This window comes from Cynoglossus semilaevis, chromosome 14 (assembly GCF_000523025.1).
Source record: "Cynoglossus semilaevis isolate Cse_v1.0 chromosome 14, Cse_v1.0, whole genome shotgun sequence".
Taxonomy (NCBI): domain Eukaryota; kingdom Metazoa; phylum Chordata; class Actinopteri; order Pleuronectiformes; family Cynoglossidae; genus Cynoglossus; species Cynoglossus semilaevis.
The window spans coordinates 2,838,097-2,865,652 of record NC_024320.1 but is presented as its reverse complement, the minus strand read 5'-3'; the positions used below and the strand labels follow the sequence as shown (position 1 = coordinate 2,865,652).

At 39.2% G+C, this 27,556-nt stretch overlaps 2 protein-coding genes across 8 annotated transcripts; one reads left to right on the top strand and one right to left on the bottom strand.

Annotated features, from left to right (window-relative positions):
- Positions 1 to 2,852: 2,852 nt before the first annotated feature.
- Positions 2,853 to 4,896, top strand: rbp4l (retinol binding protein 4, like). The gene is made up of 5 exons (XM_008324388.3): positions 2,853 to 3,178; positions 3,411 to 3,528; positions 3,615 to 3,751; positions 4,017 to 4,129; positions 4,206 to 4,896. The coding sequence occupies exons 2-5, from the start codon at positions 3,412 to 3,414 to the stop codon at positions 4,427 to 4,429; spliced, it is 591 nt and encodes a 196-aa protein (XP_008322610.1). The 5' UTR covers positions 2,853 to 3,178; position 3,411; the 3' UTR covers positions 4,430 to 4,896.
- A 2,567-nt stretch (positions 4,897 to 7,463) lies between these two features.
- LOC103389117 (keratin, type I cytoskeletal 18) lies at positions 7,464 to 19,011 on the bottom strand. 7 transcript variants are annotated; one of them, XM_008324391.2, is made up of 12 exons: positions 18,878 to 18,995; positions 17,703 to 17,835; positions 16,739 to 16,804; positions 14,390 to 14,672; positions 14,104 to 14,229; positions 13,623 to 13,705; positions 12,713 to 12,869; positions 11,053 to 11,217; positions 10,844 to 10,969; positions 9,011 to 9,228; positions 8,879 to 8,907; positions 7,464 to 8,057 (listed from the first exon to the last, which is right to left on the bottom strand). In XM_008324391.2, the coding sequence occupies exons 4-12, from the start codon at positions 14,651 to 14,653 to the stop codon at positions 7,942 to 7,944; spliced, it is 1,284 nt and encodes a 427-aa protein (XP_008322613.1). In that variant the 5' UTR covers positions 14,654 to 14,672; positions 16,739 to 16,804; positions 17,703 to 17,835; positions 18,878 to 18,995; the 3' UTR covers positions 7,464 to 7,941. The 7 variants fall into 7 exon arrangements, with proteins under 7 accessions (XP_008322613.1, XP_008322611.1, XP_024918504.1 ...); XM_017038278.2 differs by having other exon boundaries at positions 7,465 to 8,057; positions 16,739 to 16,879; XM_008324390.2 differs by having other exon boundaries at positions 7,465 to 8,057; positions 16,739 to 16,876.
- Positions 19,012 to 27,556: the final 8,545 nt, after the last annotated feature.

Sequence of the window (27,556 nt, the reverse complement as noted above, 5' to 3'; positions counted from 1 at the left end):
TAAGGCTACTGCTATCGAGTCTACGGAAGCGTATTGCTGCTACACTGAGAAAAGTGAAGTCACGTAAATTTTACTCGTAAAAGCCCAAGTACACAAAGCACATTCAACCTAAATGGACTTCAAGTTAAATAAAATCCCCGAAAAACCTGTTACATGGAAACATTGAAATTATAGGAAAAAATTATTATAATACTGCGGTGGCAAGTTTTGCAGTTGTCCGCAGGTACGAAAAGACAGTGTAGTTCTAATTTTCAGCCACCCGAGTGCGCCATAACCCCCACAGATTCGACAAACTCACTTCAAGAGCCTTTGTAAATAAAACGTAAATAGCAAAAATAATAGATTAGTCATTGGGGAGAAAGCTTTTTTTTCTGTTTTTCTTTTGCAGGTTGAACATCAAATGCCAGTGGTTTCCTTTCTGTGGAAGTGGCATCTACAATACAGCCTTAAGTTTCAAGCTGTTACATTTATTCAGGACTGGAGTTACAGTACAAACTGGTTAATTATACAGATCAGCAGAGACTTACTGTAATCAGGCTTTGGACTTGTCCTGAGTCATTTTCAGTAAACAACCTGTTAAAATTGCTGATGGTTGAGGTCTGAAGCTTTGATGACATGCTGTTTGGTTCCTTTCAGGTCAAAGTTCAGACGCATAAGGGAACTTAAATAATTACTTATCAACCAATACATAGCTTCACAATAAATGCAAAACATATATAAAACCATAACCTCTGCTTCACTACTGAATACTTGTTCACCTTATTTAAACTCCTGATTACCTGATGCCTGGTATTTACGTGCTTGCCCGTTAATACTGTCTAAAAGCAGAAACTCTAAATAAACACAGCTCTTTAAAAAGATGTTCCGTAAAACTATTTGTGTCTGTGAGTCATTTTCAGCAAGGATTAAAGCACTGAGCAGCACAGTCAGTGGGAAAAATAGATTATCCCTCTGTCTCATCTGTATGTATCTTCAGTTAGAAAATGTTATTTATATATATATGTAAAAATGAGAATAAAATGAGAATAAAGTAAAATAAAAGATCATTTTGATAATTGAAAATCAGACAGGACTATTCTGTGATATATTTTTACCAGCAATAATCCCAAACTAGTGTAGTTAATCCAGGAATCAGGGTTCAACAGTTCACTGCAGAAAGTTTTGAACTGTTGAACTCCCCGCAGTGTGAAAGTATGATCATCCTATTCAAAATGTTTGAATCAAATATAAAATATTGGTACCGTAATAATTCCATCGTGACATGATGTTTTGTTTTGTTTTTGTTTTTTTAATTATGCAACTACTTGTCTGTCAAAATTAGATAAAAATACTGGGTAAATCTTAGGTGACAAATACGGTTACACTGCTTATGTCGTGTCATGAGGTTGTCTTAATTTCCTCACATACATTAGTACCATGTGCGAACAGTTGACCAAATATCCGTCATGCCAGTTTGTGTGTTTGTAAAATGTCATAATTCCTTACTGAACTTTGAGAAAATATTATATAGAGATCTTATTTGCGAGTGAATATCAAGAAACAACATTCCCAACATGTGCTGTGAGCGTTTTTGCTGACTGTGTGAATTTCTGCGTTGATGATCTGCTGAGGCACTTTAATCACCTCGGACAAATCTGTTTAAAGCTACCCTAATCATGGAGCAAACATGTTGTAAACTAAAAGGATAGGGCATTTATTTACAACAGTACAGCAATGTAAAACAAAGTTGAATTATTGCACAAAACATCCATTTGTTTTGTGTAATAATTCAACTTCACGCAAATATTTTTTAAATAGATTTTTTAAGACTGTGTGTGCATGAACTTAAAGTTTTGAATAAATAACAATGATTTACGCTACAATTCACCACAGCTAAAGTATAAACATTCAGGAACTCTGGTTTCAGTGTCAGAAAGCAGACTTGGTGATTTTAGGATCATTATAGTTATTAGATATTATAGTTGAAGAAAATAAACTACAGGTTAGCTACAGTACGCTAAGCTTTTTCAGCACTGAAGCATTTATATGTGGTTGAGCCCACATGTGCTCAGAGGATTCTAAAGCCAGGGTTCACACGTGGATTAGTGCAAAAAAAAAAAAACACAGTTGCAAAATGGCTCAAAAGATGCCAAAGAACAAAAAACAAAACAAAATACAGGTTGGAATTATTATTTAAATTATTTAACTTATTATTCAATTAATAGGAAATAATTTAATATTAATAAATTATTTAAATTTAATTCATTTGATTTTATTATAGGAATCCAGTCTTGGGCTGGAGTGGACATGGGCCAGGGGTTCCGTGGGCCACCAGTTAATGATTTCTGATATATATATATATACATACACACCGTATATATCAGTATAAGCATATATAAGAACCCCAACAGATAACACACATAAGCAATGCTAACCAAAAAATTAGCACAAAAACATCCTTTTTTCTGGAATAAAAAGAAAAGAACCTTAAAGGCAAGCTGCAACAAACAAAATAGTTTAAACTTTAAATAGTTTAACTAAACTGGTATATTTCACGTTAGCATTAGCGAATATGAGGTACATTTCATTTACTTGTGGAAACCTTTACAGTAGAGTGGTTTGTGTGTAATTTACCTTAGCTTTAGCTTATCTTAGCTACAATTTAGCTGCTCGTGGTAACCTTAAAACGGTTATTCTGTAATTTACTTCAGCTTTAGTTTACGTGAGGCACATTTTAGCTACTTTAGGCTAACTTTTGATTATTGTTATTATATGTTAACCTACTGCACCTGAAGTTTTTTTCCATCAGCAAGTTAGCAAGTTTAGCAAGTGGCTAATTGTTTTCTATTCAACCCAGTATTGTGGACTGTATTGTCAACATGTGCAGACAGCTTGTGCGTCTCCTTGCACGTGTTTGTTTTATTGAACGTCTCGTCAGTTACATAAAGGATTAACTGTTTTTATAATAAGTCCTGGGCAGGTTTGAACACAGAAGCCAGATTACAGTAAGGATTTTCAGACAACAAGATTACCTCTAGATTAAGCACCTTATTTAGTTCCAGGCGGCGAAAGTCAGCCATAAGCACGTCTGCAGAGTGTGTATAAAAAGGGCAGCGCTCAAACCAAGACTCATTCTGTCGGATCCTCACAGAAAGGAAGAGTTTGAACTGCTGCTGCGACCTTCACCCAAACACAACAGGTGAGAAAATGAGTTTTATTGAGTTTTAAAGAAAATAACCTTCTTGTGTTGGTATTTGCTTTTGTCATAAAATACTAAGTGTGTTCTTTTAATTTGCTCCTGAAACCAGTTTTTTTACATTTACATAAATTAACTGATATTTCTGTGTGTGTTGTGATGTGTTTTGACGTATTCTCCTAATTTTATTACAGGATGGAATGTGTTTTGACATATTCTCCTAATTTTATTACAGGATGGAATCCTCCAAGCTGGCCCTGCTCCTCATGTTGGTTTCCTGCGTGGAGCGCTGTCTGTCTGCCTCCTGTGTGGTGGACAGTTTCTCCGTCAAACAGGACTTTGACCCAAAAAGGGTGCGTTGACATATCCTGATGTAGTGTGACTTTAGCATGAATTTGAACACACATCTGATTTTATTTTTCCCCCTGTCTGATCACAGTATGCAGGAAAATGGTACGCCCTGCAGAAGAAGGATCCGGAGGGTCTGTTCCTGCAGGACAACATCTCTGCTGAGTACACCATCGATGACGACGGCTCCATGACTGCCTCCTCCAAGGGACGCGTCACCCTGTTTGGGTAAGTCGTCTCACTTCCTGGTGTCAGTCTCTTTAAGCCCACTCAGGCAGAGGTCGTTTTACACAAGGACACAAAGGACTTCTTTAGTCCCTAAGACCTGGGTGGGATAGGGCTGCTCAGCTCTGAAGTCCACATACTGTATCATTGAATGGGAATTTACTTAAATGCAAAAAACATGGAAATGCACAAAAGAGCTGATGTCATTTTGTTAAATAAACTAAATAAAAAAAAAAACATAATTAATGATGTTAACCTGTTGTTGCAGCTTCTGGGTTGTGTGTGCTGACATGGCTGCCCAGTACACTGTCCCCGACCCTGGCACCCCTGGCAAGATGTTCATGAACTACCAGGGCCTGGCCAGCTACCTGTCCAGCGGAGGTCAGCAGAGCTCACATTTCCATATCTCTGTTCCTATCTATGTTTTACTCACCATCGATCATTTCTACCTCACCAGGAGACAACTACTGGATCATTGACACCGACTACGACAACTACGCCATCACCTACGCCTGCCGCACCATCAAAGAAGATGGCAGCTGCGATGACGGCTACGCCCTGGTCTTCTCCAGGAACCCTCGCGGTTTCCCCCCTGCCATCCAGCGCTTAGTGCGTCAGAAACAGGAGGAAATCTGCATGGCCGGACAGTTCCAGCAGGTGCTGCAGTCTGGAGCCTGCTAGAGAGGAAGAGGAGAAGTGTGTGTGTGTGTGTGTGTCAACTAGGGGGGTTTGAAAGCGAGCAGACGGAGAAGTGAAAAGAGAGTGTGTGGTCACCGTTGTGTAAACGTTGTATATGGAAGAAGACAAAGCCGCGTTCTGACACTTATATAATCAGAATCAAAGTGAAAACAGATGAAACTATGACACCAAAATGTCGACAGTTGAAGTGGAAACACATTCCTGTATGTTTAGACGATTAATTGGTTTTCAAAGCAAATGACAAAGTTGCTGTTACTTTTTTTTTTCTCTGCGGGACAATTGTAAAAATTACAAAAATAAAATATTTTTTAAATGTGATTGTGATTTGTTCTGGTCTTTCAATGCCACACAGTACTGTTTTAGAACTGTTGTGAGAAACCAGGAAGAGTCTGAAGTCTTAGTAAACGCTGAGTTCTGATTGGTGGCCCAGCCTTGTAAACATGTTGCACCATCTAAGTCCCACTGATTCCCCCTGAGCTCAGAGGAGTGCAGCCAAACAACACAATGTGTACTATGCAGTAATGGGCTTAGTGGTGGGGGGATGTTTGGAGACCTTAGTCCTTAGACCTTAGACCTTAGTTAATTATGCTAACTCAGCTACTGGCCAGTGGCGCTTTGGCCCAGAGGCAATGTCTCTGTCATTGGTGTGGAAGCCCAGGGTTCACCTCCTGGACAAGTTCGAATCCCGGTTAGGGCTTTGGGAGGTTGGTATGGTGCAGTGTGATTTGGGTGGAGACTGCTGCCCCCGTGACCTGGTAACAGATAAGCGGATGAAAATGGATGGATGGATGGATGGATGGAGCTACTGGCCACTCAGTGTGCTCTACAGGTCAAAGGTCATATCAGTAGGAACCTGCTTGTTTGAATCAGACAAAAAACATCCTAAACAGCTTAACTGAGCACTAAGAATGAGATAGATAGATAGATGAAACTAATTTTCCTCATCTCCCTCGCCCCCTTTAAGCGCAAATCGATCAACAAAGAAATCGTTGGCCCGACCTCTATCTGTTTTTGCAATAGTAAAGAGAGACCACTAGAGTGCAGTCAAACCATATTGAAAGCTGAGCACAAATCTCGTTGCCTTTGCTGTACTTTTAAACTACCAAATCATTCATCGCACGTCTGAGGAGAGTACTGGAATACTGCTGTGAATTTAATTTAAGCTATCTTCGTATCCGTGTTTGGAGAGTATCGAGTACACTACACCCACGCAATGCTAATTTGGGGGTTGCTGATTGTTTTGAAACATTAGCCCAGTTTCATTTTTGATAACATTCTATACAATATCCATTACAACATTCTGTTCCATGTATTATTATTTATTTTCTAGACTGAGAAATGTAATTTCTGAGAACAAAATGTACCAAACATGTTTTTTTTTTCAGTTGGTGCCTAAAAAGCTAGCCATCATTAGCATAATGAGGAAATGTTTAGCTAGGGTTTTGTGTATTACAAAACACAACAGTGTGTTAATAACTACTCTTTAAATTGTGTTAAATAATCAAAAATAGCCTAAAGCAAAGATATGTGGCATTCTAAAGTTACTGCAAAGATTCCTCAACAGTATTCACTTTTATTAATTTATAAAGGTTAGTTTAGTAACTGCTTCAGCCTAGCCAAAAAATAAACACAACATTGTGTAGAACTTTAGTGGAAATTGTTTAAAATTGACCTGAAATACATCAGCAAGGTATAAAACCCAACTTCACCCTGATCTGCGCTGCAACACAGCTTCCTTTTGTTTATTGTTCTATAAATGAACTTTTTGAATTACGAGGCCATGGGTGGGAATCCTGGAAATGTAATTAAATTAAAGGTTTCTCTTACATCATCAAACAAAAGAAAAAGAACATGTCCCCCGTCCTCCTGTTTCTTTTCTCTTAACTTTTCTTTTTGAAGATGTCAGAGCCTGGTGACCCCAAGATCACGACCCTTAATTACAGGGCTGATAGTGGTGTCCTGATACCATTGCAGACAAAGTGTGTGTTTAGGTAGAACGTGGTTATTAAAGGATCAGTGAAGAAGGAGGAATCCATCCTTAAATGTCTCAAAACAGGTTTTTATTTGTATCTGTCTGCTTAACTTATGTAAAACCATCCCAAAATAAAGAGCTTGAGTCGCTGTCGGTATAATTAGTCTGACATTTCCATCACAGACCAACCTCACACCCAGAGCACACACACAATGGCTCTCACTGAACAGTTGATTCTGTCTATGTTTACAATTCTATGTCATTAGAGTCTAGCAGTTTTAAAGGCATAAAAGACTGACACAGATATCACCCATTAAATTGTTACTAAAAAGGTTGTAATGTAGATGAAAACAGGGATTAAAGCCGGGTCATGGGGGCAGCTGTCTGAGCAGGGACCCCCAGACTTCCCTCTCTCCACACACTTCCTCCAGCTATGCTATAAATTCAAAGTTGAAATGCTTGAAATTATCACTAAGGTGATCAAAACGGCCCCGAAATATGATACCATGACAACACCTAAACCTTTGTTCCTATTCCTCTATGCCTTTAAATAGAGATTATATAAAATGTAGGTCCAGCAGTAAGTGAAAGCCTTTGAGCTTGGATACAGATCATCTAAAATGACGCATGTTCAGTTTCATCTCTGGGTGTCAAATGTCAAAAAGTTCAAAGACTGACATTATCATTTAAAAAATGTCAAGACACATCTGTCAGGCGCCAACAATGACATCTGTCGATTGTGGTTGTTAGTCTTAGAACATTTTGACTGCTCAGTTACTGTCAAATATGGCTGAAAGAATCACTATTAACCTTCATGAAGAGGAGGTGGCCATAATATTCATCACACTGATATAATTTTGCCAGTTTCTACATCAGATGCAGCCGTTTCAATTTTGAAGTGGTAAAAACTTTAAGACACCTCAAGGTTCCATTAGGAGAATTTGAAGTTCTTATAATGTGAATATTCATAAATATCTGAACAAGACATTGGACAGTCACTTCTGTGTTAAACAGCAGAAGTGGGAGCAGATTGATTCAAAGTTTTATTTCCACAGTACAACAAACACATAAACAACAAAGACAAATATATTGGTACTCGTGTGAAAGGATTAAATGCCTGTAAACTACAGTAAACTTCACCACACCAACACACCTGTTTATTAGTGGAGTACACGTCATCTCTTTAGTAAAACTGTGTAAAGATATAGCACTGGTTGGTTAGTTAGTTCCTTTTTCACAGGCATCACTATTTAAAATAGATGTAAAAGACGGCAGCAGATAAAATCAAATGGTTATTGTGTGAAAGCTGCTAGGCTTGTAAACTTGTTACTTGGAAAAGAGAATGTTCAGGGGGCCTCTATTTAACCACAAAACATTCATAGTAGACATAGTATGTGCCCTCAGGCACGGACTCATACTAAAGTGGTTTCACTTCAATAAGGCCTAGGTGTAAATATTCTGACCGTTATCATGGTTTCTACCTTTATTTCTGTTTTTCTCTCTCTGTCTCTCCAGCTCTTCTCTACTTCTTGGTCTCCTCGATCTGCTCCACCTCGCTGGATTCATCCACCACTTTGCCGTTGACCATCGTCTGAGTCACCACCTTCACAATCTTCCTGGTGCGCACATCAGGCTCCTCTGAGATTGAGATGAGTTCAAGGAAGAGGGTGAGATTTCATTTGTTTAAATTGGAAGAAATGAGAATAGATGAAATGCCATTAATGGACACAGACAAACAAGGATAAATGTATAAGGCTATTAAAGTGTCACTGTTATGAGCCAAGACTGTATGAGAATCAGACAGGTGAATATTAAAGACTGTGAGGTTGGATAAGAAGAGTGTTAAATTAGTGGTTTTAAAATAGATGTTCTTATCAGTCCCAATGTTAATTATTATAAAGTACAGTAAATGATTGGATGTAATCCTATCCCTCCTTCCCCAATGGTTGCCATTGACTAAAAACAACAAGCTACTCAGCTTTTGTTCTTCAGTGTGTTGCTCTGTTGTCTCTGCTCTTCTTATGGTGTCTCAAACGGATTTGGAACGGGTTAAGAATTTTCATACCCGACTTTGTTGGGTGTGTGTGTTTTGTGTTTTTTGCTGCTTGTAAAAACATTAGGTACAGTAGAGGTCACTGTAGTCAGCTCAGGATTAGAGATAAGATGTGTGAGTCTGACGAACATCCAGGAACAAATTGCCTGTCTTTAATCTGATTAAAATCCGGCTGCTGATTATAGTTTAAATAAGACTGTGCTACTTACTTAAATATATAATACAGACTACTATATAGTAGTAGTAGTAGTATTTTGTGTTTTTAAACACTGGTTAGTTTCATTTATTTTTATTTTTTTAACAATGCTGCTGGGTCTGTTATTCTCATTTTTACAATTGTCATTCTGTTATTTTCATTTTCATTCCTACTGTTCTTCTCATTTTAACTCAAAAATCAAACACTCACTCTTTGGTGGAGCAGGAATCTCCTTCACCCTATGGAGTACAACGTTGAATTAGATTTGAGATTAGATTGGATCTTTTAACACACACATTTACTCAAGAGTCGTGGATTTAAACAGATCAATTCAAATCTTACAGTTCCTCTCCCTCAAGCAGGCGCCTGTAGGTGGCGATCTCCATTTCCAGGTTCTGCTTGATGCGCAGCAGCTGCTCGTAGTCGGTCTTGGTGCGCTGCATTTCCAGCCTGAGCTGGGAGAGGTTGTCCTCCATCTGACTGAGGTTGGCCTGCAGCCGCTCCATCTCGCCTGAGTACTTCTGACTGGTCTCAGCCAGGTTTCCTTCCAGGGCTGCAATCTGAAGGGAGGGAGAGAAGATCCTCTGTATTTATTCACATATAGATCTAGATCTCGGTCTATTGATGTGCTCTGAGTGTCAGTACACATACAGTATATTTATATATATACACACACACGTCTCTCTCTCACTATATATATTCCATACGTGTGTATATGTGTAGCAAAAACTATCCAAGAATAAAGAGATGAATAAAAGAAGAAAAACCAAGCTGAGGTGGGCAAAAGAAAATGGATACAAATCTATTTGAACACTTTTTCTAACAGCGATCCTCTTGCTGTGAATGCAAGCGGTCTAACATTCAGCAGCGTGTGGTCATGTTGTGGCATGATTCTGAAATCAATTATTACTGCAAGACACACAACCATTTCCTGTTGCCACATGATTTCACCAGCAGAAACCAGAGCTGATAATTCAGAAATGACTTCCTAAACCATTATCAACAAAATACCTGTATCCTGACATGGCCTTGGCATCCAAGGCAAACACACATGCAGCTAAGACACGATTACCAGCCTCACCACCAAAATCCCACCCCTGTACCACTTAGCAACTAAATCTGCTTTACTTAGCAGCGTGGCTGGATAATAGGCCGACTGTCAACAAGAGATTACAAGAGTGAAAAACAAGACATTTTCCCAGACAGTCATGCAAAACCACAACGTGGACATGTAAATGTAAGAAAAGGATCCAACTGACTGTGAAACCAAACAATTGAGAAGACTTCCTGTGTTTTTTTAAAAGGTTTTCAAAAGAACATGCCTCTGTGGAAAAGATATTTGCAACAGTAATATTTGCATGAGGATTATGCATTTTGAACAAGACTACGTCTGTACAGCCTCTAGATCTACGTACAAATAACACTGGGCTAATTACTCCAATAACAAAACTCAACATCCTCCTGAATATCCTAGATATTCTAGGAGCATTAGCTTCTTTGCAAACACAGAGACAATGCTACAAAATATTTAGCAATATATATATATATACATATATATATGAAATATTAACTTTTTGAATGTATTTTCCTACTTTCAGTATTCCATAAATATTACATTTGTTTAGCAGTTTAGAAATGTATAAACAAACATGGGCTAGCTAGCCGCACGCTAGTTTGGGAAGCAGAGCAGTTTGATAACAGACGCAAACCACCAGGACTAAACAGATCAAGACGTTTTTGTGTCAATCTTTCAGCTGTCAAACGAGGTGCGTTCAGGTACCATCGGAAACTTGAAAATGTGACTATTACATTACTGAAATTACTGAAAATTGTTTGAAAAAAAAATCACTGATATTATGAAATCTGTTACTAGCTATATCTGCACATTCAAAACCACTTATTTTATGACACTATTGATCAGTGTTGGTTTCCTTTTCCTTGTCCTGCCATTGCATTTATTTTTATGGGAGTTGTTTTGTGTATTTAAAGTCCTCAATGCAGAATACATGGAAAGAGCACAGTCTATGGTGCGTGTATACTGTAACTGACCATGTGACAAATAAACCCCTCAATCTTGTATGTCACATTTCACAGGGTGTTTAACATGTATTGATTTTGATCGGGCTTAGAATAGGTTTTCTATCTGTCATAGGTTGACCCTCAGTGGTAGCTCACCTGTTTGTGCAGACCGTCTAGCTCCACCTCCAGGGTCTGGAGGAAGCGCTGCCTCTCAGTAAGTTCACCCTGAGAAGCTCTCAGAGCTTCGTTGTTCTCCTTCACCTGATTCTGCACCATCTCCAGCTTTAAAGAAACAAATGAACCAAACGGAGCAACAGGATTATTTCGCATCTTATTGTACAATGTGCAATACTGGGTTCTCATACCTTCTTGTGGTACCACTGCTCTGCCTGCTCCTTGTTCTTGTTGACAATTCCCTCATACTGAGTTCGCAGGTCAGCCAAAATAGTGCCCAGCTCCGGCCCGGTGGCAGAGTCTACCTCTACATTCACCTCGTCTCTGGCAATACGAGACTTCATCTGTTCCATCTCCTGCATAATCAAAAAGTCAAATGAACAGAAAGTGAGCGGAGCTTTCACACCAAGAGTCTTCTTCTTTCCAGCATGCAAAGTGTCACTTCTCAACTTTGGCTATTCTGGCTAACTACTCTGCAATACTTTAGACCAAATTGTGCCTGTTAGTACTCTTCTGGCTAAGAAATATGCTGGCCAGTTGCTAGTTGTGGTTTATTTTTGTCATGCCATTGGTAAACTCTGGCAGTCTTTGTTGTCTTTTAGCTAAATGACCTAAGTTAAGTCAGGTCAGGTCACCGACTGTGCGTGTTTCCTTAAAAATTGCGTGAAAAAATTCAGACTTTCCCACAACTGCAAACCTTAAATTGATGCTAATTTCTGTTAAGCTTCGTCATACTGTCCAAACTCTTGTCAATGTGCAGTAATTGTAACAACATGATGTGCCTGGTTTAAAAAGACAACATGTGTTAATCCTACACCACAGGACGACAGAGAGGATGTGAGCAGCTCTTCATTATTTACAACTTCTTCATCAATTTTTGATAGAGTGGGGCTCACCTTACCCTCAGTTCACATTTACACCGTGCACTTCTGGTCAGGGACCTCGTTCACTCTCCCTTCTCTGGGTCCATATATATTATTTAAATATGAATCGCAATTTTTCATGCATAGTGATGGGGAAGGAGAGTTTGTTTTCTCAACTTAACTTCGAGCACATGCTTATTTTTTTACATCTCTGGTTACATTTTTTTTTTCATGTGCCCTTTTGCAGATGGACATTACATACATACAGAAAAATGTTGAAATAAAGAAAGTATATATTATGTTAAAAAAAATTGTTTTGCATATTTCTAGTGCAGTTAGTTTAAACCCTAAAATATTTGCTAATTTTTAATATTTCATTTGAAACTATTTTACACGTAATACATTAATTCAGCAGAAAGACACAAAAATATTTGCAAAAAAAACTTAAAAATAAATAATAATTATAGTACAAAAGCTGTCATTCTTTTGGTTTCCCCAGTCCATCAGCTGCTGGGTGTTACATGGAAAACTCAATAACAAGAACAAACAGAAGTTGCACTTTGTACTAATGAATGTAAGGATTGTTAGTGGCCCCAGAGCTATTTTACATGAACTGGATCTGTGTGGAAAGAAGTCAGTCCTTCATTGGGAGACTAGGGGTAAGTTTATCTTAGCTCCTCCACCCCCAGAGGACGGCTGCTTGTATCAGCTAATTGAACAGAGTGAGTAGGATGGAGAAACCAGATCTACCTGCTGCTATTGTGTATAGTAACCAGAGGACCACCCCTCTCTCTCTCACTCCCTCTCCCTCTCCCTAAACTCCTGTTTTTCTCTGCTCTATAAATAAAGAGTCAGTGACTACATAAAATTAGGTCAGTCTGATATCCAGATCAAGCAGCTTGTTGTTTGTAGAGCAGCTCAGAGAACCAGAGACGAGGCCCAGGAGGGATGAAAGGAGAGAAAATGTCAGGGTGCAGGACCCACTCACCTCCTCATGGTTCCTCTTTAGGAAGTACAGTTCCTCTTTCAGGCTGTCCAGGTCTCCCCTCAGAGAGGCAATGATCTGCTCGTGATCAGTCTTGGCCTTTTTCAGGGCCACGCAGTCTCGCTCCACAGACTGACACATCACCAGCTCTGTCTCCCACCTTGTAAGAGAGACGCAGTGGAAACAATAAGGCATGGAAGTCTGAAAAATGTCTTTCACCAGATCTAAGTTTATATGAGAGGTGGGGTGTCAAGTGTACAGCCCAGGGCTCCGTCTTGGTACCTGGATTGTGAATAAACGGCAGGAGATGCAGGAATATCGGTGCATCTTTACAGAATACTTAGTCTTTATTTCATACTGAGTAAGATAATGAAAGAAAATCATGGTAACTGCTCCAACACTTTCTTTGAGAACTTCTAGATATACATTTGTCTTTTCACCCTGTTATTTAGAAATTGTTGCACATCTTTCTGTAGCCATTTTTGTACATTCATTCTCCATTTTTGCATGAACTGAAGGACAACTCTTCTATTCATTTGATGTAGACTAATCCTAGCTAAATTAGTATTTGCTTATCTGATCATCAGAATTCCAAATAAGTTATGTGCATAAACAGTAGGAACAAACAGTGTGACCTTGCATTTATTTGCATTTACCAATTTATTAAAAAAAATGCACTGAGCTAAAATATACAGTAAATATATTTTAAAATGTTAAAATGCATGTGTATTGGCGTTCGTTATAAAACAGATGGCTCTTTTATTTCATAGCTTATAGGTAAAATTTAATTTTTACTGATTAATAACTAACTTGTTAAATGTCACAAACAGCAGCTCTCCAGGCAAACAGAAAGCTGACTCTTTAAAAACATGAACAAAACTCCAGACTGTTTCAGTCCAGTGTAAATGCTCACTTGATTCTGAAGTCATCAGCGGCCAGTTTGGCATTATCTATCTCCAGCATGAGACGGGCGTTCTCCAGAGTCTTCTTCCTCACCTGACAAAAAATAAATTAAAAAAATCATAAATTAGTGAACACAGTTTTTTAAACAACCAATGGATGTTAAGTTCTGTTGGGCCAGATTCGGTCTCCAGGCCTTGGGTTTAATATATGTGGTGTAACAGATGTTTCATATAAGAGTTTTGTAATCACACATGATAAGAAAATAAAGATTTAGACACATTTATCTTCACTGGCAGGCTAAATAATTAGATAAATATTCTTCGAAGTGAACAATTGGGTTAAAGTTTGGTCACATTTCAGCCCGTACAGACACTGGAGACATTTGCATGGTTTGTCTATGCAAAATAAGCCAAATTCAGCCCAACCTTGACTGGATTGAATGACATGATATGGAAACTCTAAGATAATAAGATCTTATTATCTTATCAGACCTCCTGCTCCACAGCATGGGCTTGGGCCATCATTGAGTCCACGTCATGACCTTTGGGGATGCGGTCCAGCATCACCTGCTTGATCTTCATCTCCAGGTCTGCGTTGGAGCGCTCCAGCGTGCGCACCTGCAGGAGGCAAAAAAGAAAAAAGGAATCAGAAGGATGTCAGTGATCAAAGTGTTTCAACTTGTTTCTAATAGTGTCGTGTCCTTCTCAGCCAAACTCAGACATCAGCCATCACCACTTTGGCTGTGGACCAGAAAGCACACAGTGAAGTATTGTCTACCTTGTCCAGGTAGTTGGCCAGACGGCTGTTGAGACTCTGCATGGCTTCCTTCTCATTAGTGCTGTTGCCATGCAGCCCATTAATTTGAAGACCAATTGGCCCGTTCAGATCCTGGCTGATAGAAGCTGAGCGGGTCAGAGGGCTGGTCGCTGCGAAAGACACCGACGCACGTGAACGAGCGCGGCCTGTGTCCATCAGAGAACGGCTGGAAAAGGATGGCTGTCGGTTCATGGAGAAGCTCCTCATGGACATGCTGGAGGTCATGATGGTGTGGTTGCAGGAGCTGGATATAAAGAAAGCAGAGGCAGAGACGCATGGAATATTAGCTGCGGTGTGCTGGAGAACTTGGAAAAACTAAATGGAGGCAAGGGCATGTAGAGAGAAACCATGCAAGAGTGGAAATGCAGATGGTGAGTCTATTATAACCCTTGTGGTTCCATTTTTCTGAGGGGAGTGTGGATAGATGTTTAAATTACAGATGTCAAAAGGAAAACACATAAAGAGCGACAGTTTGACCTATCGCAGTCATTTAAATCTAGAATTTCACGAGGTCTGCACTCAGAAAACCCCCTCATGTGGCCCTTCAGCAAATGTGTTTTACTCCATACTGCCATTTGCCTGGATGTTAATGGAAACACAAGAAGGCCTAATATTCCACACGGCTGAGCGCCCACTGGAACGGAGCCTTCAAACAAGTACACAGCTGTAGTGGTGGCCATTTCTACTAAGTATCTGCATGGAAGAGGAGACGTCTGACTTTATAGCCAGAGCCACTTCACTGTCTCGCTCTGTGCTCGGGTAAAATGCAGCTTCAACTTCAGAATCTGCGAAGAAATCAAAATTGAAATGAGTGCAGCTCAACCTTGGGTGGAAAGACGGCAGGATGCTCTCGTGGAACCTGTTACCATGATGACACCATTAGGACCATATTTAACATGGCATCATGGTAAAGCCCACACTAAAGCAAACACAGGGGACGTGGCAGCAATGTTCTCTGAAGGGTTTTCTAACCAGAGAACACAGGGGACGTGGCAGCGATGTTCTCTGAAGGGTTTTCTAACCAGAGGTTTTCAAAACATGAAATTCCCATTTTATTAAAAAAAAAAAAAAAAAAGTATATATGTTTTGTTTATGAACGGCTTGTTTATCAACGAACATTAAAAAAAGTATTTTCTGTGACATCTTTTCAGACTAAAACAAATAATGACCTACATCACTGATTATATATAATATATAGGGATGTCCAATACCACTTTTTTTCAGACCAGGAATGAGTCCTCACCAATACTGATACCACTAGTACTTGTGATTTACTGTATATATATATATATATAAATACAATATAATGCAAGATAATTCTGAACAAAGACATTTTTATTTCTGAAAGATGCAGCTCAGTTATCCTACTATAGAGTTTTAGTATTTATACAATGGAACTGTCGTACTATAAGTCACACTTTTTTTCATCTCCTGCGTGGGTTTGCGACTTATACTCAGGTGTGTACTTATATATTAAAATATATTATTTCACGTTTGTTATTTTCACACTGACAGCCACTAGAGGGCACTCTAGGCTTGTGTACCAGTATCTGCTACTCCTGTACCACTGGAAATTTACATGTTCATTATTTTCACAATGACAGGCTCTAGAGAGCACTCACAGGCTTGTTTACCAGTATCTGTATTATATTATTTACTCCATCTTCATGCACTATTTTTAAACCTCATTACATTAAGAGTAGCGCTGGTCGGCCCAGCCGTGTTTACTTGTCAAACACATCTTTGTGTGTGTGTGTGTGTGTTGAAATAGTTGTGCGTCTGTGTTTCTGTGCAGGATTGCAGTGGCAGATTAGCGGTCAAGGGAACCTCTCAGTCGCTCTGACACCCGATCCTTGCAACATGGTTCCCACAACACTACAAAGGAGCGAGCAGGAGAAAGACAGTCGTTGTTCAGATGACAGATAGAGCTTTGGAAAATGATGGAGGGGGGAAATATTCAAAGCAGATTCCAGATGGAAGAGAATGGACTCTTGTTCTGCTCAAATTCAGTTTTGAATTTATACCTTTGAGTGTGTTTATGGTTTGAAGGAATTCCTTATCTGAGAAACATCCAATAATTTTGGGTATAAACCAGAAAAGGTTGAACTATTCTGTTAAGATAATTTGTTTTTGAATTATAATTTATTTTGACATTTGACTTCATCAGATTACAATCATTTAACCAAAATTACAATATGTCAAAATACAAAGGTCATTTAAAACTAATATCCCTATTTATTTTCAAAGGTACAATTGTCTCCATGATGTATGTTAGTATATATACTGTATATATGAAAATATTATTCTTACCAGATAAATTCTTCAGATGGAGTTGAGATGATTGGGACTCGTGATGTGCAGGAGACTCTGACTGTTCTGGTGCCACGGGTGAAATTATATACAGGTGTATGAGAAATGGGCGGGGCTTAAAGTCATCCGGAGGTGTGTCTGCTACAGCCAAAGGTATAACAGTGAATGCAGTGAACAGTGTTGTCATTGAAAATGTATTTGAAAGAAGGCACTTGTTCACAACTATCCACCATATATATATATATTTTATTATGTATATATGTATTTTGTCATCACATTTCTTCCAAAATCAGACTCATTTCTAAATGTGACTTATGACAAGTCCTAAAACCTGAGAGTGCTTCAAACATTAAGGGCAGTAACAAGCTTCACAGTAAAAGAGTACTGACAGCACCCGTTTCAGCTGGTCTGTTGAAAGTACAGTAAGTCAGTTAGTTTAATTTGTTTATGTAATATGTATGTCTTATATTTCCATTCTACAACTCTACTGTCCATATAATTGTGTCAGAAAGGGTATTACAGGAACGGCAGGGGTGATAATAGTGTGGCGGAGGTTAGTAAAGGGTAAATATATACATAAATAATATAAAAACTATCTCGCCTCTACTTCGCAGATTTTCCCTTTTTGTGGTGGGTCTTAGAACGCAACAACAGCAATAGGAGAGGACTAACTGTACACTGAAAAAGTACAATTGTTTTTCTAACTCACTATTCAAGGTGGGTTTTGGTTTGACCAGTTGCTGTGTGCAGAACAAATTTGCTTTCTTCCTTTCATGTAGGGACTGGAGTTGTTCTCTGCACTTTTCCCCAAAGGCAAATAGGTAAAAAAGCGTATATGAAAAGTTTGAATTTCAATGGATATAAAAATGCAAGAAAAAAAGCTAAGATTATGTAATAATCCATCGTGCTTCTCTTTAATGGGTTTTTCTTACACAGTGACCATGAATCATTTAATGCAGCTGACCTTATTCACTGTTGCATGTTTGTCCTTTTGAACTCTGGTGATGCACCTTCTTATGTGCGCACACGTCAGCCTCCAACCAGCCTGCAGGTACGTAGAACTGTTTGTCATCTTCAAGAAACCTGACCTCTACCTTCTGTGGAAATAAAATATTCAACATCTCATTCAGGCAGAGGAAAGCCACTGGTTAATTTTAAACAGATCAGATGAAGAAGAATGATCTTTAAATGTACTTTTTGCAAGTGATAAAGATAGCAAATATTGATGTTCTACAACAATGGTGTACAGAACATGTAAGAAAAACAAAACATTTTATTATAAATGTGTTAGTTGACTATTAAATGCTGTGATAATACTAGTCAAACAAACATACCTATCTATCTATTTAGTTACTGCCCTCTGCTGACAAGTTTAGAAATACCACGGTTGTATAGAGATATTGATTAAAAAACACGTATTAATCTTAAACTACATTTTAAAGAAAGTGATGTTGTGTTACTAAAAAAAAAACATGACAATGGTTTAGCATTTTGATTAAAAAACACGTCTTAATCTTAAACTACATTTTAAAGAAATGTGTTACTAAAAAAAAACATGACAATGGTTTAGCATATTAAACACCAAGTCAGTCTAAAACAGTAGCCTAGTTAGTAGCCTAGTCCCAGACTAAAATGCCTGACATCTTAAATCTTAAAATTTAAGCCACGTTTGTGAAAGCTGCCTAGATGTCATAGTTTAACTCATATCGATTAAGGTCCTGCCTTAATCTTAGCCCTGTCTGTCGAACCGGCTCTAAATGTTCTTCATACTTAAGCTACATGCTAAAGGTACAAATAAAGCTTTAGTGACACTGTCACGTGACCAAACTTTTATAGACAATATATACGATAATTTAAACGGTGAAATTTGAAAGAAAGCAGGAAAACAACCATACATACGACACAAAAGTACAATTTCCTAGATATTATTATAATTCGAACCCCTTTTACTGTAGCTCCTACAACGAATGTTCTAAATGAAAGAAACATGGCCGCTGCTAAATTACCGTAGTTTAAAGTCAATGGCGTCAATGGTGCAGCACCACTTTAACAAACAACTGACAACACTTTTTTTTTTGACATACTTTGGCATTGTATTTCAATTGAAGAGCATTTATTTAATCCAGATATTATTCTTACTTCACACGTGGCGAGTACTGTAGTCAGATAAAATCCACCGGCGTCGAAGAGATGTGTCCAGACTCTACGGTTGTAGCACCATTGCGTGGAGAAGACCGGTAAATGCAAGTACAATGCAGCACAACAAATGGGTTGCAGAAATTTACCACCAGATGGCAGTAACAGGCCGTTCTAAGTAGATAGTATACATGACATTTTAATGTATAAGATAAAAGAGATCTTGAGCTAAATTCAATTTTCTTTTTTAATTAATTTTGTAGCAGCTACATTATTATTATTATTATTATTATTATTATTATTATTGTTGTTGTTGTTGTTGTTGTTGTTTTTATTATTCATAATAAAAACAAGAAGATGAGAACACATTTGAAATGGACAATTTGTCCTGATGACAAGGTTACCCATTAAAAATAAAAAAGGCCTAATATATTCACAGCAGTGGACCACAAAAAACAGCCAAATAAGAGACACACGTCCTTAAGCAGATCAGTCAGGATGAAACTGAACTTTAATCAACCCCTTCTCCAGACTTTCTCTTTTTCTCTGTCCTCTAACTCTCTGTCCCCTTCAGTCAAAGTGGATCAGAGTTGAGTCGTTAAATAAATAAACAGGTGATTAGGCTGGTAGGATGTCAGGATACTACTCATGACCCCACTTGACCGCGGATGACCTCTGTCACAAGTGATCATGTGACCACGCCGAGGACTAAGTCGTGGTAGAGCTGAGGGTCATCTTTGGTGGAGGGAGAGCTGGACAGACTTTGGAGTATCAATTTATCAATGGTGAAAAGTGAAAGTGAACATGAAATTCACACTTAAATCAGAGTGACACAAAGACAACGTAAACAGAGAATGATCTCTTCAGTTTGCAAGGAATAGCCATGGACACAGTCTAATGCTAAGGGATGCAGCAAAATCATAATATTGCACAAATCTGACAGCCATGGCTAATGTAAAACATTTAAAACATAAAATCTCCGCATATAAGCTGCTTTTGTGGCTGTGTAGAATGGAAAGAAAAAAAACTTCAAATGGCTTGAAGATGAAAATCCTGGTTGTCATTTTGTTCCTGGAGTGATTGTTTCCTGCTATAATTCAGCTGCTGGCAGGGTGCACTGGTATTCATGTTGGCAGAAAAACACACAAACAAACACGAGCTCACAAAAGAAGTAATAGAATCATACAAAGTTTTAGTTCTACAGCAGGGAAGTCTGAAATCTTTTAGCTGTAAACAGGCGTAAACAGTGCCAGTAAATAAACCCTAGTATAAATCATGAATCTACAACATTCAGCACCCAGAGAGACATTTTTAACCAGATAAAATTCACTAAAGACATCTTGACTATTTTATTATTAGAAGTGGATTTTAAACTACTACAGTTAAACAACAAATATACAACAAGTTATACTACAAAAAAATAAATAAATAATACAATATACAGTTGTTTAATCTGTGGCACCACAGAAAATAACACAAGATTTCACTGCTACATGCAGGAAATGATCAATCTAAACATAACAGCATTCATTATTTACTACAGCATTTACTACAGTCACCGACAGTGACAGTGAAGTCAAAATTGCACACCTGAGCGTGAATTACAATAGAAGATACAGTGACATAATGTCAATTTGCTGTTAGCAAGTAAGTAGAAATTATAGTATGACATCATTAAGAGTAACTTAATGATGTCATACTATATTTGCAGATAGTTACAACCCTTTTCTACCCACTCTCTACTTATAATACTGGTTGATTTGATGCATCAGTCAAATATAATCTTACAAATTAGCAAATCCAAAGATGCTAATGAGCTGCAAGATGTTCAGGAGCCACAGATCACAGACTCCTGGCATCAGGAGTTTAACCCAAGCTTTAACCCAAGTTAGTGTCCAAGGCAAGATGAATCCTTCCCCCACTGTGACTGTCGGCACACCTCCAGCAGATGGCACTCTAGGCGACCACCTATATTGCCTATGCCAATGGCCTGCCCTGGCTGGCATATTTGACTAACAGAGGTAAATCATTTGGACATCAACAAGTTTCATTACTGGCCTTGTTGTTTGTGAAAAACCATGTGTGTCTTCAATTTCGATTCCTTCGATACAACAACTAGTTCAATGTTCTTACAGTCACATGTTTGAATATAAAAATCAAACAGTGCTGTTTCACTGGACTGGGATGAAAGAGAAAAAAATTCTGTTGATGAAGTACAAGCTACCTGGCAGCTAATGTGAGCTAAATTACTGCAAGAAAAAGTTACAGATGTAATCTTTTTAAACGCTGGCCCTAACATGCTTACCTATTGTCTAGTCTCTGATTTCAAAGCCAAAGTCACAGATGTACAATAAACTAACGCAGTTGTTACTCAGTGAACCGTAACAAATATAGCCAAATGTTGCTAGCAGTTCTGTCAAAAAAATTCCAAACAGGCAAAAGCTGCCTACAAATATAGTAGTATAGTAGTATTATACAAATATAATAGTTATAAAAATATAAGAAAATATAATGCAAAATTAGAAAAAAAGCTAAATATAAGCCTTTATGGTTTTCTAAATAGTAACACCTTAAATAAAAATAACTAGCATAATATAGCAAAATAGGCTAATAGGCTAAAATAGGCTCACCTATACTGTAGTGTAACACTGTCTTTCAGTTCTTGGCATATTTACTTAAAGAAGTATTGATGATAGTACTGGTATTGGAGTGTACATCAATAAAAATACTCTTGCATATATTGGTTTGAAAAAAATACTACTACCATTCTTACATAAAATATTTTCATAAAGCAGTGGTTCTCATTTATTTTCTATCATGCCCCCCCTTGTGGACAAGGTGTTTTCACGCCCCCCCCCCCCACCCACCCACCCATACCTCTTCAAATTGAAATACTATTGAGAACCTAACATGTATATTTCTATCTGTACAAACCACTGTATGAGTTGCTGCCACCTAGTGACTGGAGGATTGTTAGTATTACAGCAGTGGTACACGTATTCCCTGCGTGCCACATTTCATTGGAAGCCCCTGACGCTCCCCTGGCACCTCACCGCACCCCCTCAGGGGGTCCCGCCCCCCTATTTGAGAAGTACTGCCATAGTCCAACACATGTAAAAAACAGATTTTTCAGGCCTTGGCTCAAGCGCCTGTGGCCTGTTATCAGTCCGGAACCCACTAGTTAAGAACCTCTGGTTTGATTTATAATAACAGGGATGTTGCCATTAATCGGTGACATACGTATATATGAGAGTAGCGGCATTTTGGGGCCCTGTACAATATGACCTACATTCAGCCATCAGTCCAGGACCCGCAAGTTAGCAACCACTGTTTGATCAATAATGACAGGGATGTTGATAGTAACCTGTGGCATATAGATGTTATCAGCGGCTGCTGTCTATAGGAAGGTTAGGGAGTGGGGGTGGGGGTGGGGTAGCGGTGTGGGAGCTTCTAGGGCAACGGACCCAGACAAACGTACAACCTCTACTTGTAAGTGGAACAGTAATGCTGCTGATCACAGACGTATGATATGATGTCCTGAGACTGGTCAGTTGATCAACATACCACAGGGGTTCTGTAAGGTGCTTTTGGTTTCATTCCACACTGGTTTCAACCGGTGCCTGACGGCACATGGAAAAGATAAGAGATTGCCAGAAACCAGTACTTCAGGCTGAATGCTGTCTGGAGAGGAAAATCAAGTACGGTGCAATCACATTTTAATAACTAATACAAATAATTCCACATCGGCGCAGTGTAAAAGGCCACTGCGCCGTGTTTCTCACAGTTCCCCATCAAAGCCTGAAATCTGAGGTAACCAAATGGAAGTAGATCCGTCATTCCGCCAATTTGAGGAAACTCAAAGTACCGCTCCGCTCCAGACGATGATTGATGCAATTTGGGCCCCAGGTCACTGTTTGATACAGGACTCCGCTCCACCAGCCGCACACTGATAAGGAGATAGGAATCTGCCGCGGAGAAATTACACAGAGATAATAACGACATACGTGAGCGACTGTGGAGGTCACCACCTGCACCAGCTCTTTCTTTACTCTGACAGAAAATGAAAAAAAAAAAAAACATCTCTGCTCTCGTCCTGCATTTCAGTTTCCTGCCTGAGTGCAGGTTGCTTTTAAGTGACACAGACACATCAGAGAACTGTGTGTGTGTGTGTGTGTGTGTTGGTGGGGTGGGAGTGGAGGGGTAGATTATTATCACAGGGTTTGGTCATATTTAAGATATGCATCTATATGCAGAGCTCCCGAGTGCATGGAAAGTGAAAGATGGTGTGTGTGTGTGTGTGTGTGTGTGTGTGTCTGAACACACTCTTGTTCTGTTCACAGCTCATGGGATTAGTACCGGGGGACGTGTAATGCCTAAGGGGGTTGTAGAGTTCTTTAAACTGAAAATACATGTTGAGTGACTTCAGTAACTACAAAGTACTACTTTGTGGCACCTCAGTAGTACATCCAAGTGGATACAGTATACTTTGGCAAATTCTAAATATATCCTAAATGTGCATTCTAAATGTTGTCTACATGTAGAATCCACACATACAGAATCCAAAAGAAATGTGGATTCTACATGTAGACAACATTTAATATATATATTTACATATAAATATATATATGTGAATATATAATAAATGTGGATAAAAATATGGTCATACCACGAACAACAATGTTTACGCGATGGACCAAACGAACTAGACTTGTGGTGTTCCGAGCCTGTTTGGTGCCGACGTTTGGGTCACGTCAGGTCCTTGGAAAACTCTGGTTAATTTTTTTAATTTTAATTCTTGTAATTTAAAAGTGAGGAGTTTGAAAAAAAAAATAAAAAAAATAATGAAAATTCCACAAGCAGTCGTAAAATAAAAACACCAAAAAAAGACAAATAAAAAAACTGAAGAAACTTGTCACCGAAATTATACATACTGTTGTAATGTTTATATATATGTATATATGTTTATATATGTATATATATGTGTATATATACATATATAAACATATATATACATAATGTTTATATATATGTATATATATAAACATATACATGTATACTGTATATGGATTATATGTATATATATTTAGAGTTTCTATATATGTCCTATGGTATGTTTAATTTTGTTGGACAACTAAATGGACGCTGTAGGAAAAGAAAGACAAGACGAGCAGGTGAACCTGTCTCAGAACCTAACCCTTCATCCACCCGGCTGAGGGAGGGCACCAGCGGCCACACAACCTGATGTGGAAATGGGTGATGCCAAGATCCTGATCTGGGCAGCTGCCCGTGTTGCCCCTTTGCTGGAATCCCCTGCGGAAGTTGAGGGAGATTTGGTTAAAGTTTTTGGCCAACGGTCTTAATACCAGATGTGGCCCACGTTCTGGAGCCCAGATGTGGTCTATCAAATCCTACATGTGTTGCAGCTACTTTTTTTCGAAGGTTTGTGACATCAGTGTATCCCAAAAGTTACATCTTATTCAACCGAACATGTTGTCACCGATTTCAAGCCATCACAGTGTATACGTCGTATGATGGACAGCTGGACGATCTACACGTCGTATGATGGACAGCTGGACGATCCAAGCAGGCAGAGACAGGACAGTGAATGTTGTGTTGTTGACAACATCCAAGCTCAGGTTAACGGTGACTCTGCTTCAGATACAAACAGACAAGAAAGAGGATTTTTTTTTTTTGTTTTTCGGCATAAATGGACTCATCGTGTTCCTGTGAAAGACCAGGCAGTCCCCCTCCACATCGTCCCACTTCTCCATGCCAAGATTCCTCAAGGCATTGGGACATTTTGGATCATGACTGCTACAAAAATGAAGCTGGATCATCAAAATCATAATAAAAACCTTGAGAAAGATGTTGCCATTCCAACATTTTTGAAGTCAAACTGACTGAGGCTGGGGTTTGAAACCAGACAGGACACCTGAGACAATAATGATACAGCTCTGTGATCCACCGCTAATGTGATTATTGGATGTTTGTTTTGAGGAAACAGGCTCAAAATCCCATGTTGCTCAGCTTTCCTTCATTTGGTCCCATTAACCACTGGCAGCACTCTGGTTTTTCCGTTGTTGAAAGAAATCCTTTCATATTCATATTCTGTGTTCCATGTGTGTGTCTGTGTGTGTGTGTGCATATTTGTGAGTCCTCCCCAATTGTTCCATTGAAAAAAGAACAGCTTTCTTCAATCATTTAAGTACAAAAAACTGGCAAAGTACCCCGTGTCTTATCTTTATTTTTTAACAGTTTTAAACTGTTAAGACAGAGGCAGAGCCAAGACCAGGGGTCTCGGGGTCTCAGGTCACTGGAAACAAACAGCCATTCACAGTCACACTGAGCAACGCTAAAGTCCATAAAGAAAGAACAGCACGTTTACCACATCGAACCCCTGACCTCCTAGCTGTAAGGCAAGCGCACTACAGTAACTGCCCCTCCACTGAGGCCCTGACTGTACACTTCAGGTGGAGCTAATGAAATACACTTTAATTAAACACTCCATTTAACTCTACTTATTTTCTTGATTAATGATATATTCTCAGTTCTTTTTTCTTTTTTTCCCCATTTGATTCTACCTGAGCTTAAATCAAAATAATACGTCTCACAAATGAACAAACCGTTCATTCTTTACAGGATATACCTTCGTTAATTCAGACAACAGATGATTTCGATTTAAAATACCTGGAAATACATATATTTTTTAGCGCTTCTCGCTTAAACTAAGTTGTTGATCAATATGCCCGGGTGGGAGCGATGAATATGCACGAGGCGTCCGCCGCGGCGGCCGGGTAATTGCCGGTCGTCAGGGGTGGCAGGCACGGTAATTTGCATCTCGGGGATCCTGCAATCAGCGTTCTATTCATTAGCGCGCCAGCCGCTTCATCTGCTGGCCACTCAGAGCTGCCAATCTCTCCTCGGCAGCCACAGCATTCGGAGGGAGAACAAGAAAGCCACAGAATGGAAAAGTTTCAATTACAAGCCGTGGCGGTGGGTAGTCATGTAACAAGTCTTACACCCTATATTTAGGCTGCTGTATGCAGGTGATTGACTGTTAGTGTATTGTGAAAGAGAACTGGGAGAAAAGCTCAATGAAATGACCTTAATCTGGTGTATTTTATATCACCTTTATCTCTGAGTGACTGCATTCACATGGGGGGTGGGGGTTTGCTCATCTGAAGTGGCCTTCCTTACAGACAGAGGGGGTAAATGGGGCATTATACAGCCAGCAGAGAATGTTGGCATTCAGGGTTATTGTCTGAGGAAGATGACGCAGTCTCACACAAGACAAGACGCTGGAAATGTGTCATTTTGGCAGAACAATAACGCAGTGATTTTCCAAAACGGCTGAGACGCTGTTTTGTCAGGAGGAGGAAAAGGACAGTGAGCTGATATCAGGGCGACACACACACACACACACACACACACACACACACCTGACACTTTCCTCGTGGATGTAATGTCATAAATAAGAGTGACAGCTCGTACGAGGACACGGACAAGAGTTCACACTTTTATTTCCTGCAGCAGGCCTCGGGTTTTTTTATGCTTTGAAAATGGACATCAGCCCAAAAAGGTGTCACTGACTGTATGTGTGTGTGTGTGTGTGTGTGAGAGAGAGAGAGAGAGAGAGGGCGAGAGAGAGAGCAGCAGGAAGGGAGTTCCTTACGGTCACCCGAGGAGGTGTGTGTGTTTGCAGTGGTGCTGTGAATCTTCCATTGTTTTACAGTGACATAGTTGCTGTTTCCTGCATCATAAATCCACAGTACACACACACACACACACACACACACACACATGGCTAGAGCAAGTTATGTATTAAACAAATAAATGATGCATTTTGCTTGTTATATATTATATTGTTAATAGTGGGAATATATGTAATACATATAATACAAAAGTATATTTTTAGAATTCCAACTATATCTTGGCAGGCACTCAAATGAACGTTCACACACAGGTTTGTGTGTGTGCTATTGTCTTATAGAGGAAGCCTGCAGGAGAAGAGGAGGAGGAGGAGGTCAGATCATCTCCTCAGCTGCAGGGAAGACAGCAGGGTACAGAGGTAGGAAGAGGAGACGGAGAAGGAAGAGGAAGAGTGAGATCCGTTTCCAGTTCTCTGATTTCTGGCTCACTAGCAACACAGTGATGCACACAATCCAGCCCTGTAGATGGCGGTAATACTCTTGTTTGCCAGCCTTGATGAAGACGCACAGGATGAAATGAGTGATGTCAGCCTACAAGAATGCTTTGTAAACAGTGACAATGAAACGGAGATACTGTGGCTGGTTGGGGTGAGCCTCCCGGAAATTGTTCAATAAAGAGTTATTACTTATCACTACAGCTCTTTCATCTTACAGTATCACCTTAGTGTAAAACATGTTGCTGTGAATATGGACATCAGAGCTAATGTTAGCTACAACAGTCCTGGTACAGATACTAGAGCTAAAGTTAGCTACAACAGTCCTGGTACAGACACTAGAGCTAATGTTAGCTACAACAGTCCTGGTATAGACACCAGAGCTAAAGTTAGCTACAACAGACCTAGTACAGACCACAACACTGTAGACTGCCCACAAATGACCAGACAACAGGGTCATCAGGGTCAGGTTCTTAAAAACACAATCAATGTTTTTCATTTTGCCCCACCAGTAATACCACCATAAATCATCTCACCAT

What these genes read in the sequence shown, in the direction of transcription:
- rbp4l (XM_008324388.3), top strand. Translation starts at nt 3,412, where the DNA reads ATGGAATCCTCCAAGCTGGCCCTGCTCCTCATGTTGGTTTCCTGCGTG. An exon ending in AGGACTTTGACCCAAAAAGG is followed by an intron (nt 3,529 to 3,614) that starts GTGCGTTGACAT and finishes GTCTGATCACAG; the next exon opens with TATGCAGGAAAATGGTACGC. An exon ending in GGACGCGTCACCCTGTTTGG is followed by an intron (nt 3,752 to 4,016) that starts GTAAGTCGTCTC and finishes CTGTTGTTGCAG; the next exon opens with CTTCTGGGTTGTGTGTGCTG.
- LOC103389117 (XM_008324389.3), bottom strand. Translation starts at nt 17,810, where the DNA reads ATGACAAACAGTTCTACGTACCTGCAGGCTGGTTGGAGGCTGACGTGT. An exon ending in TGGCCAACTACCTGGACAAG is followed by an intron (nt 14,230 to 14,389) that starts GTAGACAATACT and finishes TGCCTCCTGCAG; the next exon opens with GTGCGCACGCTGGAGCGCTC. An exon ending in GATTCCTGCTCCACCAAAGA is followed by an intron (nt 8,058 to 8,878) that starts GTGAGTGTTTGA and finishes TCTCAATCTCAG; the next exon opens with AGGAGCCTGATGTGCGCACC.